Here is an 18,540-nt window from a genome sequence, read left to right as displayed (position 1 = left end):
CACCGGTGATGAAGTAGTTAATAATATTTAAAAATACTGGTGGCCGTTTATTCTACTTTTCGAGATTCTGGATATATAGAATTAATATACATAAGTGATTTTGTTAATTTGTGAATGAAGTCAAACAGAAATAGTGTTTTGGAACTGAAAATTGGACTTACGGCATATTCAAATATAACGGATCATATGTCGTTTGGTATTAATACACGTTTCATAGACATATTGATGCAAAAGAGCTATAATTTTCAACGCATTTGACTAACTAAGTTGTTAGATGTATTATTATGTATACGTATTAATCTAATATTTGCTGATTGAAATGAAAAACTATGCCTAACACAATATAACTTGCTCTGTCAAACAGCTTGAAATCAGATGCATAATAAACCAAATATACATTATAAATAAAAACGATAAAAATAAAACTTATAGGATAAAAATGATAAAATGAAGATCTCTGAACTTGATACTATCATACATAATATATGCAAAAAGCTGAATGATTCTGATATTGAACCATTTATGAAAGGCAATACAAATTTTAAGTATGCCTAGAGAAGGTAGCAAAGCTAATAACGTATACATGGAGAATGCAACCATTTCGAGTTGCAATCGGTGATGATATATAACGTTCACATTAATGAGAGTATGGATATAATAATATGTAAATTGATATTCAAATGATTATAGTTATTCAACATTAATTAACCATTCAAATTATCCTTGGATGTACTATTATATAATAATGCGACCTTTTGTACCTGTATATGTAATATATATATATAGATATAAAATAAAATAAATAAAGAAATGAAAAAAAATTGTTTCAGCCACGAGACAAGTTACATATAAACAAGTATAGAATTGATATACATATTATAAATCATATGAAATTATGTACACACACACATATATGGAATGAAGTTTGGATTATCTCTTGTAATAAATCATTGTATTGATGAGTGATTAAGGCATTTTCAATTGAGAGTGTGAAAGGGGCATGAAAACAGAGAAACGAAATTCAAAATGACGTGTCACAAAATTAAATATAATAAAAACAGATCAGATGGAAGAGTACAAGTACAGTATGGAAGTCTACATACATACAATGAGTGACGAGAAATTCTTTATGTCTGTACATTTCTTACTCCGTTACGACTGTACAAGATGGTTCTCATCGTCCCCTTTTACATTTTCAATATTCAAACAACTGTGAGTCCAGATTGTGTCATCTTGCTCTATGGGATAACGTCGTTGCAGCTGCAGTGTTCCAAAAAAACGGATCATTTCAATTTTGAAACCGATAAACACTCAAAGAGAAGTCGGCGATAGTCTAAGATATGTAAGTTGATTCAGTCAGCGAGGGTTTGAATGAAATAATCTATGATCTGTTTCGCAACATTATTATTTATTTTTATAACATTAGTTAATGGCGAAAAAAAAAAACAATAAAAAAATATTATCTCACTTAGGATACACGTTAGTAATAAAATATTGATAACAAATAACATTTTTTATTTTTTTCCTTCATGTTCTTAAAATTATAATGCAATATTGTGTTTCTTTATGAATTATTGATGTTTGCACACATCTATAAATGATATATTTATTTTCAACTTTTGCATTCATATTGTAATTTTATAATAAAATAAAGCAAAATGTGTGTAAGTTTCAAAATTGTTTTAGTGCATGTTTTAAAACATAACATACTCGCATAAACAAATAGGAGTACAATTTTAGTATTATAATAAATATATATATATATAAGAACATAAATAAATAAATTTAACAATAATAAAAATAACAAGACTATTTATGTGAATAAACAGAATTGATATGAGGAGTACAAGTTTTTAGTAGTAGTAGTAAATTACAAAAAGATATTTTTATTATTATTATCATACAATAAAACATTCATATCCTATCACTAGATATTATAACTATGTAAGTACATACAAAAATCATATAATTGAAGTGGCAGTGGATAATATATGTAAAAAATAATATAGAAAACATCAAGTTTGAGATTGCAAAATTTAAATTGTAAATATAAGAATAGCGATTAGCTGACTTATTGACGATCAAACGTATGTACAAAATAAATATTTACACAGTTTCAAGAAATTTTCATTCACAAACACGCATTCAAACCTAATTTGAAAGCAGAAAAGGTGGATTTTCGCAGAGATAATTTAAGAATTCAAGGAAGCCCTCATAAATACAAAACGAAATTACGAGTTATCTATACAAAAACAACAATGTTATTAAACACACATTGCATCAGCTAAAAACCCTCGTGTTAGAAGAATATGTCTCTAAATATTTCACATTAAATTATGGGTATAATCTCATAACGACCAACCTCGAGAAAAACATCTTAACGTTTAGTATTTACGAACAATTAGTGCTGTAATATTGATATCATTATAGATATACATACATGTACATGATCATGAATATGTATTAAAAAACGTATATAATTTGAGTTCAATACTAAATTCAAAAATAGGTGCAATTGTTAAATATAATCGATTGCCGAGATAGAGTTAATAGAATGTTATTTAAATATATATCGATAAAAGTTTTAACTATGTTTATTATTAGACTTACGACACTAAAATATAACATCTCTGAGATGAAGACACGTTAATGAACAATAAATTCTTTATATAATGTAATGATATTTTTTTTTTGTATCTATTTTATAAACGTTAAATCTCCTTAATTATGGAGTATATGTATGTATATATTTTTTACATTTCAAAAACGCTGATTTGCGTGATAGCTAAAATTTATTCGGATCATTCAATGCCTAAACAAGTAGAGAAATCAAGTCATTATAGTATATATCCGCTACCTTATTTATATCTAAATCGGAAGACTGTATTCAGCGATTTCTCGAGACAACTGCGTATCTTAGATATTTTTAAAAATGTCAAATTTTGATTATTTCTTAGATTTCCTTACCGTATATTTATGTATATGCAATTTAGTGCTGAAAATTCGTGCATAGTTTGAAAATAAACATCTCTTTATAATTTCATACGGAATAATCGTAAAGTTTTATGATTATAATATTTTGTTGAGAAAGTAATCTATCGTGCACACGTGCAACAATCACATTTCACTCTGCTTTCTTCTCATACTTACGATATGAAATTAAATAATGAATCAATAATTGCTAGATAGCACTGTCAATGAATAAAATAATAAGTATTTCGTTTGGAACTTTTAAATATTCAATGACTTCATTGAAAATTGTAAGTAAAAGGTGTAAAAAAAATCCAGAAATGTTGATAATAGTAAATAATGTAATTAAAAAATGAAAAGAAACGGAATGCAACATTATAATTTAAGAATAATACACGTGAATAATTAATATATTACAATATTTTCTTTAAAAATCTAATAATACATTATTAAGTGCATTTTTAAGATAATATAATAGCAATGCAAGAAAAGAGCGCGACAAGAGTAAGACTTCATAGCTTCTATCGTATTTTAAGGTAGTTTTTAAAAGTCGTGTAAAGGTTTGTGTATAAGGAATGTAAATGAAGATGTTTTTTTTTTGTAGTTATACTTATGGTGCACTTTGTGAAATACAATACAAAAAAAAGCTTTATTGTTAAAGAAAAAATGCATTTGAATGAAGTTTGAAAACTTACCGAATTTCTGGTGTTCGTAGGTTTGAGTAAAGAGTTTTATTTGTGGCGGTAGAAAAAAAAACTATTTGAAATTGAATTATTATTTAATTTCGACGACTAGAAAAAAAAAACAACTTGAAAATGGATATGAATTTAAAATATTCGAGGAAAAAAAATTTCACATTCACATGTTGAGGTGAGAGAATTGTGTACGATAGATATTATATATAATATTTAACATGAATTGAGATTATAATAGAGATAAGCTATATTTCGATACACTTAAGATATAAAAAAAAAATTATGAAAGCCACTGTTTCGAATGAAAAAAATAATTAAAATAAAAAAAAGAAAAAATGCAACACCTATTGTAAGTAAAACCTTCCTTTTAATCAATATATAGGTATATATCTATGACAATAATTATGATTGTCGAGTCAAATAGATTTTTATCAAAAATAAACTAGTCTTATCATTCGTAAGCTCATATTTGTGTGAATTTTAATGTTAATTAAAAAAAAAAATATAACACATTCCCGTAATAAGAAAAAAAGATGTGTGGACAAAAATCACATACTAATCAATAAATTAATTACAATTTAACATCTAATTATCACAATGGAAACAAACGTGAAAATCATAATAAAAAAATAAATAATATTCTATTACTAAGATCATACTTTTTCATAAAAAATTAATAAGTTATTGCTTTTTTTTAATTTTAAAAACAACGCAATCAAATTTTTTTATATTCAGAATACAAATAAATAATAGGAAAACAAAAAAAAAAAAAAAAAAGAAAAGAAAAATTTAAACAAATTATGGAAATGTTTATTGTACTTAAATGAGACAAAACCGTAAAATAAATAACGATCGCTATCATTATTGACACAGACACTTAAAATTACAAAAATGAGTGATAATTTGATAAATTTTTATGTTTCAAGTGCAACGAGAAATCGAAAGCCATTATAATAATACTTATATACATGATCAAATGTGTGTATGAAAGTGCACACAGCAAATGTGCATACACTTCACTAGTCGAATAAACATTCGGCACTTAAATGAGATAGTAAAAAGCTCAATATTTTGCACACACACACAACCATTATGCAAAACAGACTTTTTGATATTAAATTATAACAGTGTTCAAGCTATCTCAATTAAGCGCAGTGAATGGAATAAATTTATATATAGTGTTTGGAATACACAAGTTGTTGTTGTTGTTGTTTTTATTTTTACAAAAGAATAAAATGAAAATAAAATAATCTTTTTATTATCTTAGATGTATATGATTTAGATGGGCGTTTCAACGGAACCATGGTGGCGAGAGCGCTTGGGAAGTGCCAAGAACCTCGACTTGTTGGTAGAAGCGTTGCCCGAGTCGTCGTCAATGTACGCTATGTCGGCTGGTAACCGACCGGCCCGCAGCTTCAGACCAGGCATACTGTGCGAACTGTGGACGCTGAGACGTTCCTCCAAGTCCTCCAGAGTGGATTTGAAAGCGCGCACCACGCGCAGCTGCAACGTAAACATATACCAACACACGAGGATTGTAGGAGCCATTTTGTTTAACTCCGACCTGCTCACATGCCCCACTGCCGTATTTTTTTACTTTTTTACTTTTTATATCATACATACTATTGCAATTCTTAATTTCCATCGACTAACGAAAGTCTTACCTTGATTTAATTAATATCAGATATCAAAATGTATGACACCATGCCGAGTCAAAAACAAGATGTTCAACCCTTTGGCTGCCAAATGATGATATACCAATGCAGAGAAATGTTATATTAATATAAGTGGCCTTAGGTGTCATATCGTTGTCAAGTGACGATTGTCCACAGACAATCGTAAATAATTTTAGCATCAGTCGTATTTGGTGCTTGATGCTCAACGTACATATGTCCGATAAAAACTTCTCTGTTTGTTTATATTACTCGCAAGATGGGCAAGTGCATCGTTAAAAATTGCACAATGCATTCAAAAACACACAATAAACAACATGGGATACATTTTTATAAGTAAATTGATCCGATTGTATTCCGTGCGTTGTAGCGTAATATTGACAACAATTATTTATTCGTAAGGGCCCTTCTATTATTATTACATTTCTCTGTACCAAGACTGCCGAACAATTAATGTCACTAATCATACAAACTAACCTAACTATCGAATTATTGGCGTAGAAAAATCATAAGCCAAGTTTATACTTGAAAATTCTATAGGGAGATTTCATGTTAATATTTATATGCTCTATTTAAAAAAAAGCTTATTAAAATCAAATTTAATTGAGAACCGCTAAAAATTATTACATTAAGCTTGACTTATTATATTAAGCTAAAATATAAATTTCAAGTCCAAAAAAAGGATTTCTCTCTCCGATTAGGCACCTTTTGCTACGATACGCTGCAATATGCTCGGCGGATGACTAATTTGGTTTTCGTTTTAGTTTCGACTAGTTTCACGGCCTTATTTATTAAATATCTGAATGAATATAATAATGAATAATGAATTTCTGGACTTTAACACATGATTAAATATAGCGGGCCACGAAAAATATTTGTCGGATAAATAAGGACGTGACACGAGTCGTCTCGAAAACCAAATTAGTCAGCCACCGATTTGTACCACACCACTTGTAACCACTTCATCACCATAAGCGCACCGGTGCGCGCTCTTTTGTATTTAAGGCTATGAATCGGAACTAATTTTGGTTTCTTCGCAATGACATCTAAAAATACCTTGTGATACTAATGAAATTGAAAAAAATCAATATTTTTCGTTAGTTCGTGATATATTCAAGAGGTAGTGTCAAGGGTTGGCACTAAATACAATGAAATAATTGAATCGGTTTCTACAAAAGCGTGGCGATTCAGTGGTTAAGAAAGAGGGAGCGCGTTGAATATGATTTTTATGGATCAAGATATTTTCACCTAAATTAAACGGTAAATTTATAAAAGTAAACCTTATAAAATATGTTCTGACAATCTTGGACGGGGAGTATCAAAACGCCTTAGTAACCAAAGGGTTAAATCAACTCTGCGTACAAGGTGATAAATATACCTTTTCAGTGAACTTTAAATTTGAATTATTCCAGCGAATAATATCACCAAGCATTTACTCGATTCAACTGATTATGAATTCATACAAATAACCTAACCTAATGTCGCTTAAATATAAGTAAATAGTAAAATCTCAAAGCTGAATGCAAATTCAGCTGTCGTTTATGTAATATATTATGTATGCTTAAAAATTCATATTATAATAATGATTAAATTAAATTATTCGTGGTCTAAATAGAACACAAATCAATGAAGCATTGAATATGAAAAAGCTCTAATTTTTCATGATTAGTTCTTTATTTAAATTTGACTCAATTTAAATCACTTCCTACTTTAAACCACAAACAAATTTAGAAGACAGGGAATGAAATAACTTGGAGAGGAAGTGTGAAAGAAAGATAATATATAAATATATGTATAGCGCAAGATTTTTGAATTTTTTTCAACTATTATAGAAAAGAAAGACTCAAATTAACAAAACAGATAGGAAGTAAATATTTATGCTATGTAAGAGATCGAAGAGTGAAAATTTCAATCAGACAACTAATCACAAATTAAAGAGCTTGCGAGAATTGAAATTGGGTTTATATGTACAAATATAAATATAATGTAATGTATATAATATATAAATATATAGATAAAACATACACGTGCTTTTGTATGGAGAATTGCGTATACGCACAAACTTTTAGAAACACCCCGGGCAATTGGGCAATGGACAATTACTAGTTGAAAATTCAACAGAAGATCTGTAATCACATCAAAGACGAAGATTTTTGCAATGGGAAAGTTTCAGTTTGATCCTGAACTGAATGCACAACATTGGAGGGTTTCAGAGCCTGAAGTCAAGAAGCTATAGTCTAAATTCCACTTAAAGTTGGTTAATTTAAACATTTAAGCAAGTGTTCTACATAAGATCTCGTACGTAAGTAACCTGGGCATATTTCGAATTTGTAATCAATTTATATCCTTGAACTCTTAAATATCTACTCATTAGCTAAAACAATAAATACAAATGTCATTTATCTACAACTATACCTATGTATATGTACGATTACAATTCGCTATTTCGATAACTGTAAGTTATTCTAAAGTATTAAATTACGGTGTCATCATATCCATAATGTCGAATAGCTTGTACTTCAAGATTCGAAAAAGAAAAATTATAATCATAGAATAAATTTATATCATTTTATGTATGATAACTTTTAATTGCATGCTTTTATTATAACTACTGCTACTCTATCCTTTTTTTTTAATAAATAGTATAATAACAATTATTTCTAATCTTTCAATTGTGATTTTAGTATACAAATATGATAAAACTAATAACATATCTAATATATTATATTTAAGGTTATTTTATTTAATACAATAGACATGTGGCGTTTTAATGGATTTAAAAAATAATAATTTGAAATCCTTGTAGCGTTGAAAAGGTAGAGTCAGGGTGAACGGTAGCTCAATTTCAATGAAAAAAAAATCACAAATTTTAAGTGTTTGTAGTGCAGTAGATAGAATCAGTGTTTGATAATAGAAAAATAATTTGAAAATTTTAAGTGCAAGCAACTTGCCTCAAATTAAAGTTCAGTTTAATTTATATATATTATAGTTGTTTTTAAATGTATATAGGTTATTTTATATTATGACAACCTGTCACTGTTTATTTTAATTATTTTTTTATTAATATCGATCAATGTCGTTATACACATAAACAAAAATCTGTTTGACGTTAACAAAAACAAATGGTATAACTGGTGTTTGACAAGTGTGTAAAATCACTAGTGCATCCCATGCAACAAATTCACTTTACCAATCCGACACGTTAACAATAGGTACAATAGTAGCACTCTACCAAAATTCAGCTAACAAGGCCAAAAAAAAAAGTGATAACGTTTAAATAGACACAAACAATCAATAAGTCAAAATAATAATAAATTAAAAACGCTATAATCTCTAAGTGACTTTCAATAACTACCAATCTACAATATAAACAAGCCACAATACAAAACACAACTATACACTATATGCCGAGTGCATATGTTGTGTCCGTATATATGATTTCACTCATCTAGGAGTCTATCGCCTGCTGGAACTAGATTGGCAGTGATATTATTACGGGGACAAAATAAACTAAAAACGAACATAAAACAATAGAGAAGTTCTGAATGATACACAATATGATGATCTACATTGTATTCACAACAAATATGAGAAATGTAAATGTGCTTTACACATAAAGAGAGAGAGAGAGAGAGAGAGAGATATATATAAAATGATAGTCAATAAAATTTTAAGACACTTTCAACATTCAAAAAAAACAAACAACAAAAAACACTGGATTTATGACGTCACAATTTTTTTTTAAATTATAAAGGAGTCGGCAGACTTTATATTATATAATGCTGAATCCATAGTGATAGTAGACATAAGTAGTCTCACTTCACTCACTTTTTTTCAGTGATACACTTAAAATTCAATATTATGCATGCTCGTACGGAAAATAGTCAACGACGGTATCATGCTATGATCATTGTATGTATTATTAAAAAAATAATTCAATAATAAAACAGCAACAGGTGATCATACAATATTTAGAATTGTGTATAAAGTACCACATCGAAGGTTCCAGTATAAGAAAGAGTCTTTAAATAGAAAAAGAAAAAAAGAAAATCAAATTCACAACGATAATCTAAGAAGAAATGCTTCTGAAGAAAGTGATTGAAGTGATTTTTCTGTCATGGATATATAATAATATAAAAATACCCATAGAATAAAAAAAAACAATACAAACAATCCTCTCAAATTGGGGGGTGAAAAATATGGCGCTAAAGGAGCTTGGTCAGGCTGAATGAGATCAAATTAGGAATCGCATAACAACTAATAGGGGAAGTGCTGACACGTTATCAGATCACAAGCGTACCTAGTATGGAATCTAAATGAGACGGGGGAGAGGGGGGGGGGGCATTGCCATAAAAAGGGAATTTCTAGAAACAATGCGAGGCATACAAAAAGTACAAGTGTGTATGGAGAAATATGGGACATACTGGCCAGTAGTCGACCAAGCACAAAATTTCAGACCGGAGAAGAAAACATGTCAAGACATTTTTCATGGAAACTTTTCGAATGGCAGAAACTTTCCATACACATACATATACATGCACTTGCGAACATCGATTGACGTACGTTTGAACGGTTCACTGAACATATGTACATAATTTCTTCAGCAGTCTGAAATATTGCAAGCCGAATTCAAGATACCAAACCTGATGCCATCTTGTTATTGAAAACATAAACGAATAAAGGATGGATTCGTTTTGGACGGATCAAATTAAAATAATAAGGATTCACACGTGTCGAAAGGAGGCAAAATTTTTAAAATTAATCAAACTTGTAATATTTTAGTGGTGCGTAGTAGTTGTAAAAATGCATAACGGACGAACACACACGCTCACACGCATGCATCTATATAGCCACATACAGGTGATCGAAAATTTGGAACATACGGTGGATAGCGGTACACATTCAGGCCTGATCAGAGATCAAAACATATGCCACACCAGACTCAAAGCGCCAGTTAATACATACTAATATATGAGTATGGGTATTTCATATAACCACCACTCATACTCTTAGTACATTAGCTGGAGGCTCAAGTCTCATTAACCATGTGCTTTCTAAATTGACAGCTTTAGAAGCAGGCTCCAGACATACACAATACTTTCTCACTTGTCATACTCGCCAGTTTTACATTTTAAAATTGCGATGAAACTGTCAACATTATGTAAATATATACTTATTGGTAACCAACGAATACTGCTATAGGGGAAATGCTACAGTTGACTATACAGTTGTTGGCCACTTTGACCTGTTAAATTGTTCACGTGCGTTAAAGAAGCATAAGAACTTAAAAGTACAAAGGTCTTCTCACGAGACGATACTATCCAGCAATTTACGGCTTCGGCACAGAATAGCAGTTCAGTGCAATAGTATATCAATAAAATTTTTAATCTTGAGTAAGTATAATACATATAAATCGAAAATAGCCAAGTCAGTCAATAATGAATGTGAGTATAATCGATGATAGAAAAGGTAGCGTTTCCCCTAATATTGTGCAAGTTCTCTCTCTTTCTCAAAACGCGTAAAATAGTTGATGGAGCTGATATACAAGTTGTCTCAAAAGAAAGTTTATATTTAGTGGATCGATTAAAAAAAAAGTAAGCCGTGTATCGAAAAAATGTTTATTAATTATTAAAGTACACAATTTGGGAATTTATTTCTTAAAAATAATACCGTCCAAATGTAGACCCTCGCGTTCGCGGCACTCATTTAATCGAACAGTAAAATTACTTATGACGGCATTCCGTCCTGCTGGAACCATGTTCTTTGGAAAGTGTTGCAATTCAGGCACCAAGAAGTCGTCTAACATCTCCACATAACGCTCTGAATTCAATTATAAACTTTCTTTTGAGACACCCGTTAGTTGGTAACATTTGATTGATCTCAATGAACATACACACATATGTATGTATATCAAATATACTAAAAAAAAAATAACCAACCATACGAAAAGGAAATACACACCACTAAAATAATATTATAATTTGTACGGCAGATGTGTGTGTGTGTACCATACAAAAGAAAAAAAGCGTAATTATACATTCAAGTGGATCGAGCTTAAAAATCATCTGCCGTTGAGGAGTTGGACTTTGGGTAATTGGCTATGTCTCCACATTTGTGAAAAATAAACGGTAAATCGAGGAGCAGAAATGAATGAGTGCAGAGGATGAGACTCGGACAGTGGGATAATGTGAAGGTGTTGTACCGTGGGGCGCACAACGCGTAGGCTGCCACCCCCAGGCGCTCCCTACACCTCCGTCTCCAGAATGTACCGCGTCGGCTGCGCCCCCAACAGACACACACATCAATTTCATACAAATCAAATCATATATAAAATGAATCATATTAAAAAAAGACAACGGTGATAAGATTCATGAAGTCATAATTATCAATAAATTGTATATCATATCTAAAATATGAAAATACTTATGTATAATCAAAGAGACAATCCACATTATAGTATATGTAAAAAAAGAGAGTTTAAAAAAAGCGACAAATAAACACTATGACAAAATTCTTATATAATAAAAATCGTATTCCTAATTAACATGATGACTAAATATTTTATAATAACACTATGTTTGATTCATAATCCAATATATTGAATGTTTGGTGTGTGTGTGTGTTCATATGTGAAATTACAAACACCGAATAATCATCATTAACATTAATTTTACAAAATCCTTCACACACAGATTTAATGACGTGTCGCTTACCATAAAATATGTATATTTGAACAAAAAAAAAAAAAAAGATTACAACTAGGATAAAAAAAAGGGGTAGTTTCAAAGTCGAAGGAGTACGGTGATTTATATATTTTACACAATCATTAAATATACCTATATATATACCTAAAATGTTTGTGTAAATATTATATCATGATAAAGGTGTAATGTAAAATATTAAATCGATATATCGTCAACACTAATAGAGTGAAAACATTCAATTTCTACTGAATAAAAAATGGATACATTCAAAAAGGAACATAATAATTTGGAACGTATGTAAAAATTATATACATATTTTACTCAAAATAAAATAAAAAAATGTATGCCTAATTGTAAACATAAATTAAATGGGACACAATGATTCCATTTAGAAATATTTATGTATTAAAAAAAATAATAAATAAAAATAAAAGTGCAAGTGTTCCCGATTAAATTAGAACGTATTTGAGTAAAATATATATGTTGAAATACATTGATTTGAATATCTGCTTCCTTTTTGAAACCTTATATAGCAATAATTTCGTTCTATAATAATTGTGATTAAAGCAAGTGATAATCCAAAATACATTTCATAATGGTAATAATACATTTCTCAGGTAACATGTACGACCAAAATAATAATAAAAGAAATATAATACTATATACAATATATAGATGAATAATATCAAAGATACGATTCCTAACAACTAAATAAAAGGAAATAGTCGTTCTGATTGTCACAGACGAAACGCCGAACTTGTCAATATTAAAATATATTATACATATATGTCAGTACTCATATGTATGAGTGATGTTTTAATATTACATGGAACGATGATAGTAAAAGATATATAATTAATTAACGTAACTTACAAGTACGTAATATATGTATGTATATACGGTGAGGTAGCCTACATATGTTAATGCCACATGGATATTTTTTCGTATTATTATTATATATATATATTGTATTGGGAGAGTTATTAGCGAAAGTGAATAATTTTAAAACGTAAAGTACATATATGTAAATAAAATAATGAAATAAAATCATGCTGAAACTCATTCATGTTAGCTGACACGCACGCACGCACGCACCACACGTGTTATCATAAAATGTCCACACAATAATCATCACTGTACACTGGAACCGACAGGAACGATGAAAGTACGATGTTTGGATACAGTGGTGTCCCATTATTCCTGCCGGTTGCGATATTGATCAACGCTAGTGACGACGGTAATTAAGAAATCATACGAAACGATACTTTTAATAATGGATAAAGTAAAATAAAAACCATTTAACAATACTGGCAGGGGGACTTGGGAGCAGAACAAGCAAAATAATTATTATAAACTAAAACAAACAACATTTTTAAAATGCTATTAAAGACACAAAAATAAAATGTTGGGTAATATTACAAAATTTATATCAAAATGTTCAGGAGGCATTAAAAATTCCTTTGATAGTTGAAAGCTATATATGTATGTATTTACATGCATATGTATATTTATTGTAATATTACCCAATGAAAAAAAAAACACAATATTTTACATTAAATTAAATATTAAAAAAATATATATTTAAAAAATTCATTATTAAATTTAAAAATTAATGAAAAATATTGTGCGTTGGAAAATTTAAAAAAATATATGTGAAATTATTAAAATATGCTAAAAAATAAAACAAAAAATCAATATTACATGCAAACACAGGATTTTATATATAAATTTGTGATCGTTGTACTCTATTTTTTATCAATCATCAGTACCATTGCAGGGTTTTCATTCCAAATTGAGCCTTTTTCATTTAAAATTGAGCCCTTTTCAATGTCAATTTGAAATGAAAAAAATGGCCAAAGGAAAAATCAATATTAAGATATTACAATAATGAAATTGAATGATCACAAATCAATATAGATAGAGCCTGTTGAAAATGGTAATCAATAAAAAATATTTAAAGGTTAATAAAAAATAATAAAATATCACAATAAAAATTGGAAGTAGTAGAAGAAGGAATTGCAAAAATAGGATAAGATTATCGAATGAAATAAGTGTTGAAAAATGATTATTAGTGAAATATGTTGAAAAAACAAAACTAGAAAAAGGAAAAATCAACCTAAATACACATGTAAATTAGAATGTTAATACGTTTATAGATACATACAGTAATCGACACAAAATGCTAAGAATATTTTATATACTTTGACACGACACACTACATGCACACTTAATTCATTCAAATCGTCTTTTTTGAATACCACAAATTAAATAAAGTAAAAATTACGAATGTATTAACAAGTACAAACATGTTAAATTTGTGTAAATTGATGTGTGAAAATATTTGAGTTTTTTTTTTTTTGAATAATGACATGATCAAAGGAGTAATAAATACTCAAATATACTAAACATATGTATGTATGTGACTTCGAAAGATAAAATCGGATCTTCTAACGAACAAATCGGCTGAAATATAAAGAAAAATCAAACGCAAAGAAGAAATAAAACATTAAACATCACATTATGACGTATAAAATGTGCATCGAGTTATCTTGAGCAATGTAATGTTTTTCTATCCAGAATTGTATTCAATAAGAAATAATTGAATTCAAGCCCAAAATAAAAATGTTAAATAATATAAAAAACAAAATAGGTAATAAAATATTTTATAGGAAAAATTATCTGAATGGTTAATAAATGTTATTTAATTATTTAAGGTATATGAAAAAATACGAATCTTCTGTTTGTCTCTCTTTTCGTGAAATATGTAAGTACAATGAAAGTTTGTACTCGTCAGATTCAAAATCATGATACGTATACATCAAATACATGTTTACAATAAAATTAAAATGCATTTTTTGTGTAATGTGTAGAAAGAAAAATGTGAGCAAGTATTAAAGTGTCTGTCGTATCTTATTCAATATTCAAAACTTTAATGAAATTCGTATGAAAATATGGAATTTATAATGTACTATTTCTAGAACAATTTAAAGTTGATGATTCAGTGCTAAAATTCCACCAAAATAGGACTGTTTGTGCTTTTACATAGAAATAGTTAATATTGTGTAATAAAATGTATGTTTTTATGCGAATATAACAAAAAACGATACACAAACAAATCAATAACACTGAATGTGTATCCTATAGATATTCATTTAAGGGATATATTTATGATTTTGATCGAATTACATATATCATTAGATCAAAAAACAGCCGAAATGCGTATGACATTGTATCTTTTTATATTAAAAAAAAAAGTTGAGACTTTGATCCTCTTAGATCCATTCACAAAATTCGAACACTGATTATGAGAGTGCTTTCGTAACGAATGAAATTCTTACACAGGAACAAAGTCTCGTAGATTGAGTGAAAATTTTATATATAGAAATATGTATATAAACCGTGTATGAACGTTGATATAATAAACCCAGTGGAAAAAAGATTATTCAAAGAAATGAACAAATAAATAAAATTAAAGCAGTCAGATAAATAGAGATAGTTGTATACAGAGTAAAGATGAAAAAAGATAAAGATTATCAGGACAGGAATTGGAACAGGTGAAGGATATGTACCTGTGTTTGAAGACGTGTGAGTCCACGAATCCACAATATCTGACCGGCTCTTGGTTTCTTATCTGAGTCGGGATCGAATTTCTCATCACCGAGATGAATTGCTTCCGTGTACTCATCGGGCTGTCCTCGTCCCCATCTTCAACAACAAATTAATACATTTAACGATTTGTAAAAACACTTGCCGTGACAGAAACTGTAAGAGATCAATTGAAATTAACAAATTGAGGACCGATATTGTACTATAAAGTGTCAGTTGAGATATATGTATGTACAAATGTACCTTCAAGTTCCAATTAAGGATTTAACCAATACATTTTCGAAACATTATTTACTTTTTGAAACTTATAGACTAATTATTTTAAATGCATTTTTATACGTACAATATACAATTGTCTTTATGCAAGTATGGCAGTTCTAATTTTTTAAATGCTAAATAAATATATGTATATTTGTATTATATGTACCATACAATCTTAATAGATTGACATTTAATTTTTTTTACTTATATATATGTACATACAATGCATAATATTTATGTAGGATTTGTAACAAAAATGTTATCACATCATTTTGCACAGAAATTTTGCTTGAAGTATCTTCATTTTATCTGCCAATATAAAACTGTAACTATGTACTATTGTTACTAAATACAGAAAGTTTCCTAAAAGCAGCATTTAAATATTGATTGAATCAAAAACTACTATGTACATACAAAACTTAATTTCAGGAAAAAAAAATAATCAGCAGGTTTTCACACTCGTGCGATCCTCAAAATGTTATCATTAGATTGTAATGAATTTATGTACACGATGATACTTACGACAGTTTTTTAGGAATCTTTCGAGTCGGTATTGATGTGACAAGCTGTCCCCAAATAAGTGTGCCTATACCGAAAAATAAACACCATAGCCATTGCTCTAGGGTTAATCCTTTTGTACTAAAAGCCATTTTTCCAAATTGAATAATTAAAACCTTAAAATAAAAAGCAAAGTTAATGAAAAACGTTACGATACGGTTATTCGATAAAACATGCTCGATTTTTAAAGCGAAAAATGAAAAACGGAGGCACATAATACCTGCGATACACACGTTCCAATCCATATCGAATAAAATATTGGATTAGTGAAAATACCCTGAAAAACGTTTCTCTGACCGTGAATCTTTCGTGCGTTAAATTCATTGAACAACGTCATCATAACAAACGAATTGAATATAACGGTGAAGTGCTGATTGGGATCAGAGTTCAACTGTTGACCGCGTCCTGACGGAATGTCGAGCAATCTGTCACCTGAAGACAAAATCAAACAAAATAGAATCGTGCACCCAACGAATGACTTTTCAATGATTTGCGACCACATACCGACAAAGAGGAGAGCGAAAATAATGAACAATTGATAGACCGCTTGTCCGAGAATGTTCTTCATCATCGTACGACTAATAAGAGGTTTCGTTCTACCATAAGGTTTACGCAATAAAAGGTCAGGTGTTGGCATCTCAGTAGCCAAAGCCAGCGAAGCCAAAGTGTCCATAATTAGGTTGACCCATAACATTTGCACAGCCTGAAAACCACAAAACCATCAGATACTTATAAAATATATAAAAACAATAAATAAATCATCAATACAAACCTTCAAAGGGCTATCTTGTATGGCACAGGCACCAATAAAGGCAACAATAACAGCTACAACATTTACAGTAAGCTGGAACTGAAGGAACTTTGCAATGGAATCGTAAACATTACGACCCCACATTACAGCTTTCACGATGGACGAGAAATTATCATCGGTGAGTATAATATCAGACGCTTCTTTGGCCACATCTGTACCAGCTATGCCCTGGAATTTAATTAAAAAACATTAAAACAACAATTATTTATTGAAGAATCAGGACCATTGTGATATTACGAGTTACCCAATTGCGCCACAATGACCGATACAAATTATACAAATACATTTAAATGAATATGTATTAGAAACATGTGTATTTACCATCGCAAAGCCAACATCAGCTTTCTTTAAAGCGGGACCGTCGTTAGTTCCGTCACCAGTTACGGCGACTACTTCTCGTGTTTCGGATATTTTAGAATCAATCATTCCTTTCACTAGAGTGTATTTGTCAGTGGGTGATGAACGTGCGAGAACTCGCAGTTTCGGCCACACTTTGTCTAACAAGTGTTGTTGTACCTGAAAACAATGCAAAACAATCAACATTTGGATTGGATGAAAATGTAATCACAATAATTAAAAGTGAAAGTACTGACATCACCGTTTGCGTCTCGTATACGTCTGTTGAACTCTTTACCCTCTAGAATTATGAAATCGTCCGTCGGTTTGAGGATTCCACACTTGGTAGCGATGGATCGAGCGGTGTTTATATTGTCACCCGTCACCATTCTTACAGTGATACCAGCTTTTTGACATTTTCTAATCGCATCAGGCACCTAAAACACAACATTACATTAAAACATACATTCCGACATATTGAAAACGACTTAAATCAAATTTAACCGTACTTCTGGTCTAACAGGATCTTCAATTCCAACAACACATAAGCACGTAAGGTTATTGACAATGTTCTCTTCGTCTTCCCAGTTTGGTTCAGCGTCAATGTGAACCTAATCAAATGCAAATCAATGAAATAACACAGTGACAAAAACAATTTCAAAATTTATGTAATTATTATGTTTGTTTACCTGGTTAATTTCAGCTTTGCCAGGTACAAAGTCTCTAAAAGCTACTGAAATAGTTCTAAGACCATCACATGCCATTGGCTCAATTACTTGGTGGAGAAGACGTTCCTGCATGTCTCTTGTGAATTTCTCCAAATGACCGTCGTGACCGTAAATAAAAGCACATCTGTAATAATAAAATTTTGATATTTAAATACAAACATACATATTTCATTCAAGCATTTGGCAGATATTTAATCA

At 29.7% G+C, this 18,540-nt stretch overlaps 1 protein-coding gene across 5 annotated transcripts in view; it reads right to left on the bottom strand.

Moving 5' to 3' along the window:
* Positions 1-2,699: 2,699 nt before the first annotated feature.
* The window catches only part of PMCA (plasma membrane calcium-transporting ATPase 3), a 194,285-nt gene continuing 178,444 nt past the window's right edge, over positions 2,700-18,540 (bottom strand). For all 5 annotated transcript variants that reach the window (XM_077441537.1, XM_077441541.1, XM_077441540.1 and 2 more), the window contains 10 exons: positions 18,304-18,466; positions 18,124-18,225; positions 17,872-18,051; positions 17,600-17,794; positions 17,240-17,446; positions 16,972-17,170; positions 16,688-16,899; positions 16,432-16,583; positions 15,612-15,747; positions 2,700-5,168 (listed from right to left, as the gene is read on the bottom strand). In XM_077441537.1, coding sequence (XP_077297663.1) covers positions 4,944-5,168; positions 15,612-15,747; positions 16,432-16,583; positions 16,688-16,899; positions 16,972-17,170; positions 17,240-17,446; positions 17,600-17,794; positions 17,872-18,051; positions 18,124-18,225; positions 18,304-18,466 — 1,771 coding nt within the window. In that variant the 3' untranslated portion in view covers positions 2,700-4,943. The remainder of the gene's footprint in view (positions 5,169-15,611; positions 15,748-16,431; positions 16,584-16,687; positions 16,900-16,971; positions 17,171-17,239; positions 17,447-17,599; positions 17,795-17,871; positions 18,052-18,123; positions 18,226-18,303; positions 18,467-18,540) is intronic.

Source organism: Arctopsyche grandis, chromosome 11 (genome assembly GCF_051622035.1).
Source record: "Arctopsyche grandis isolate Sample6627 chromosome 11, ASM5162203v2, whole genome shotgun sequence".
Classification (NCBI taxonomy): Eukaryota; Metazoa; Arthropoda; class Insecta; order Trichoptera; family Hydropsychidae; genus Arctopsyche; species Arctopsyche grandis.
The sequence above is the reverse complement of the archived record's forward strand: the minus strand, read 5'-3'. Positions and strand labels throughout refer to the sequence as shown.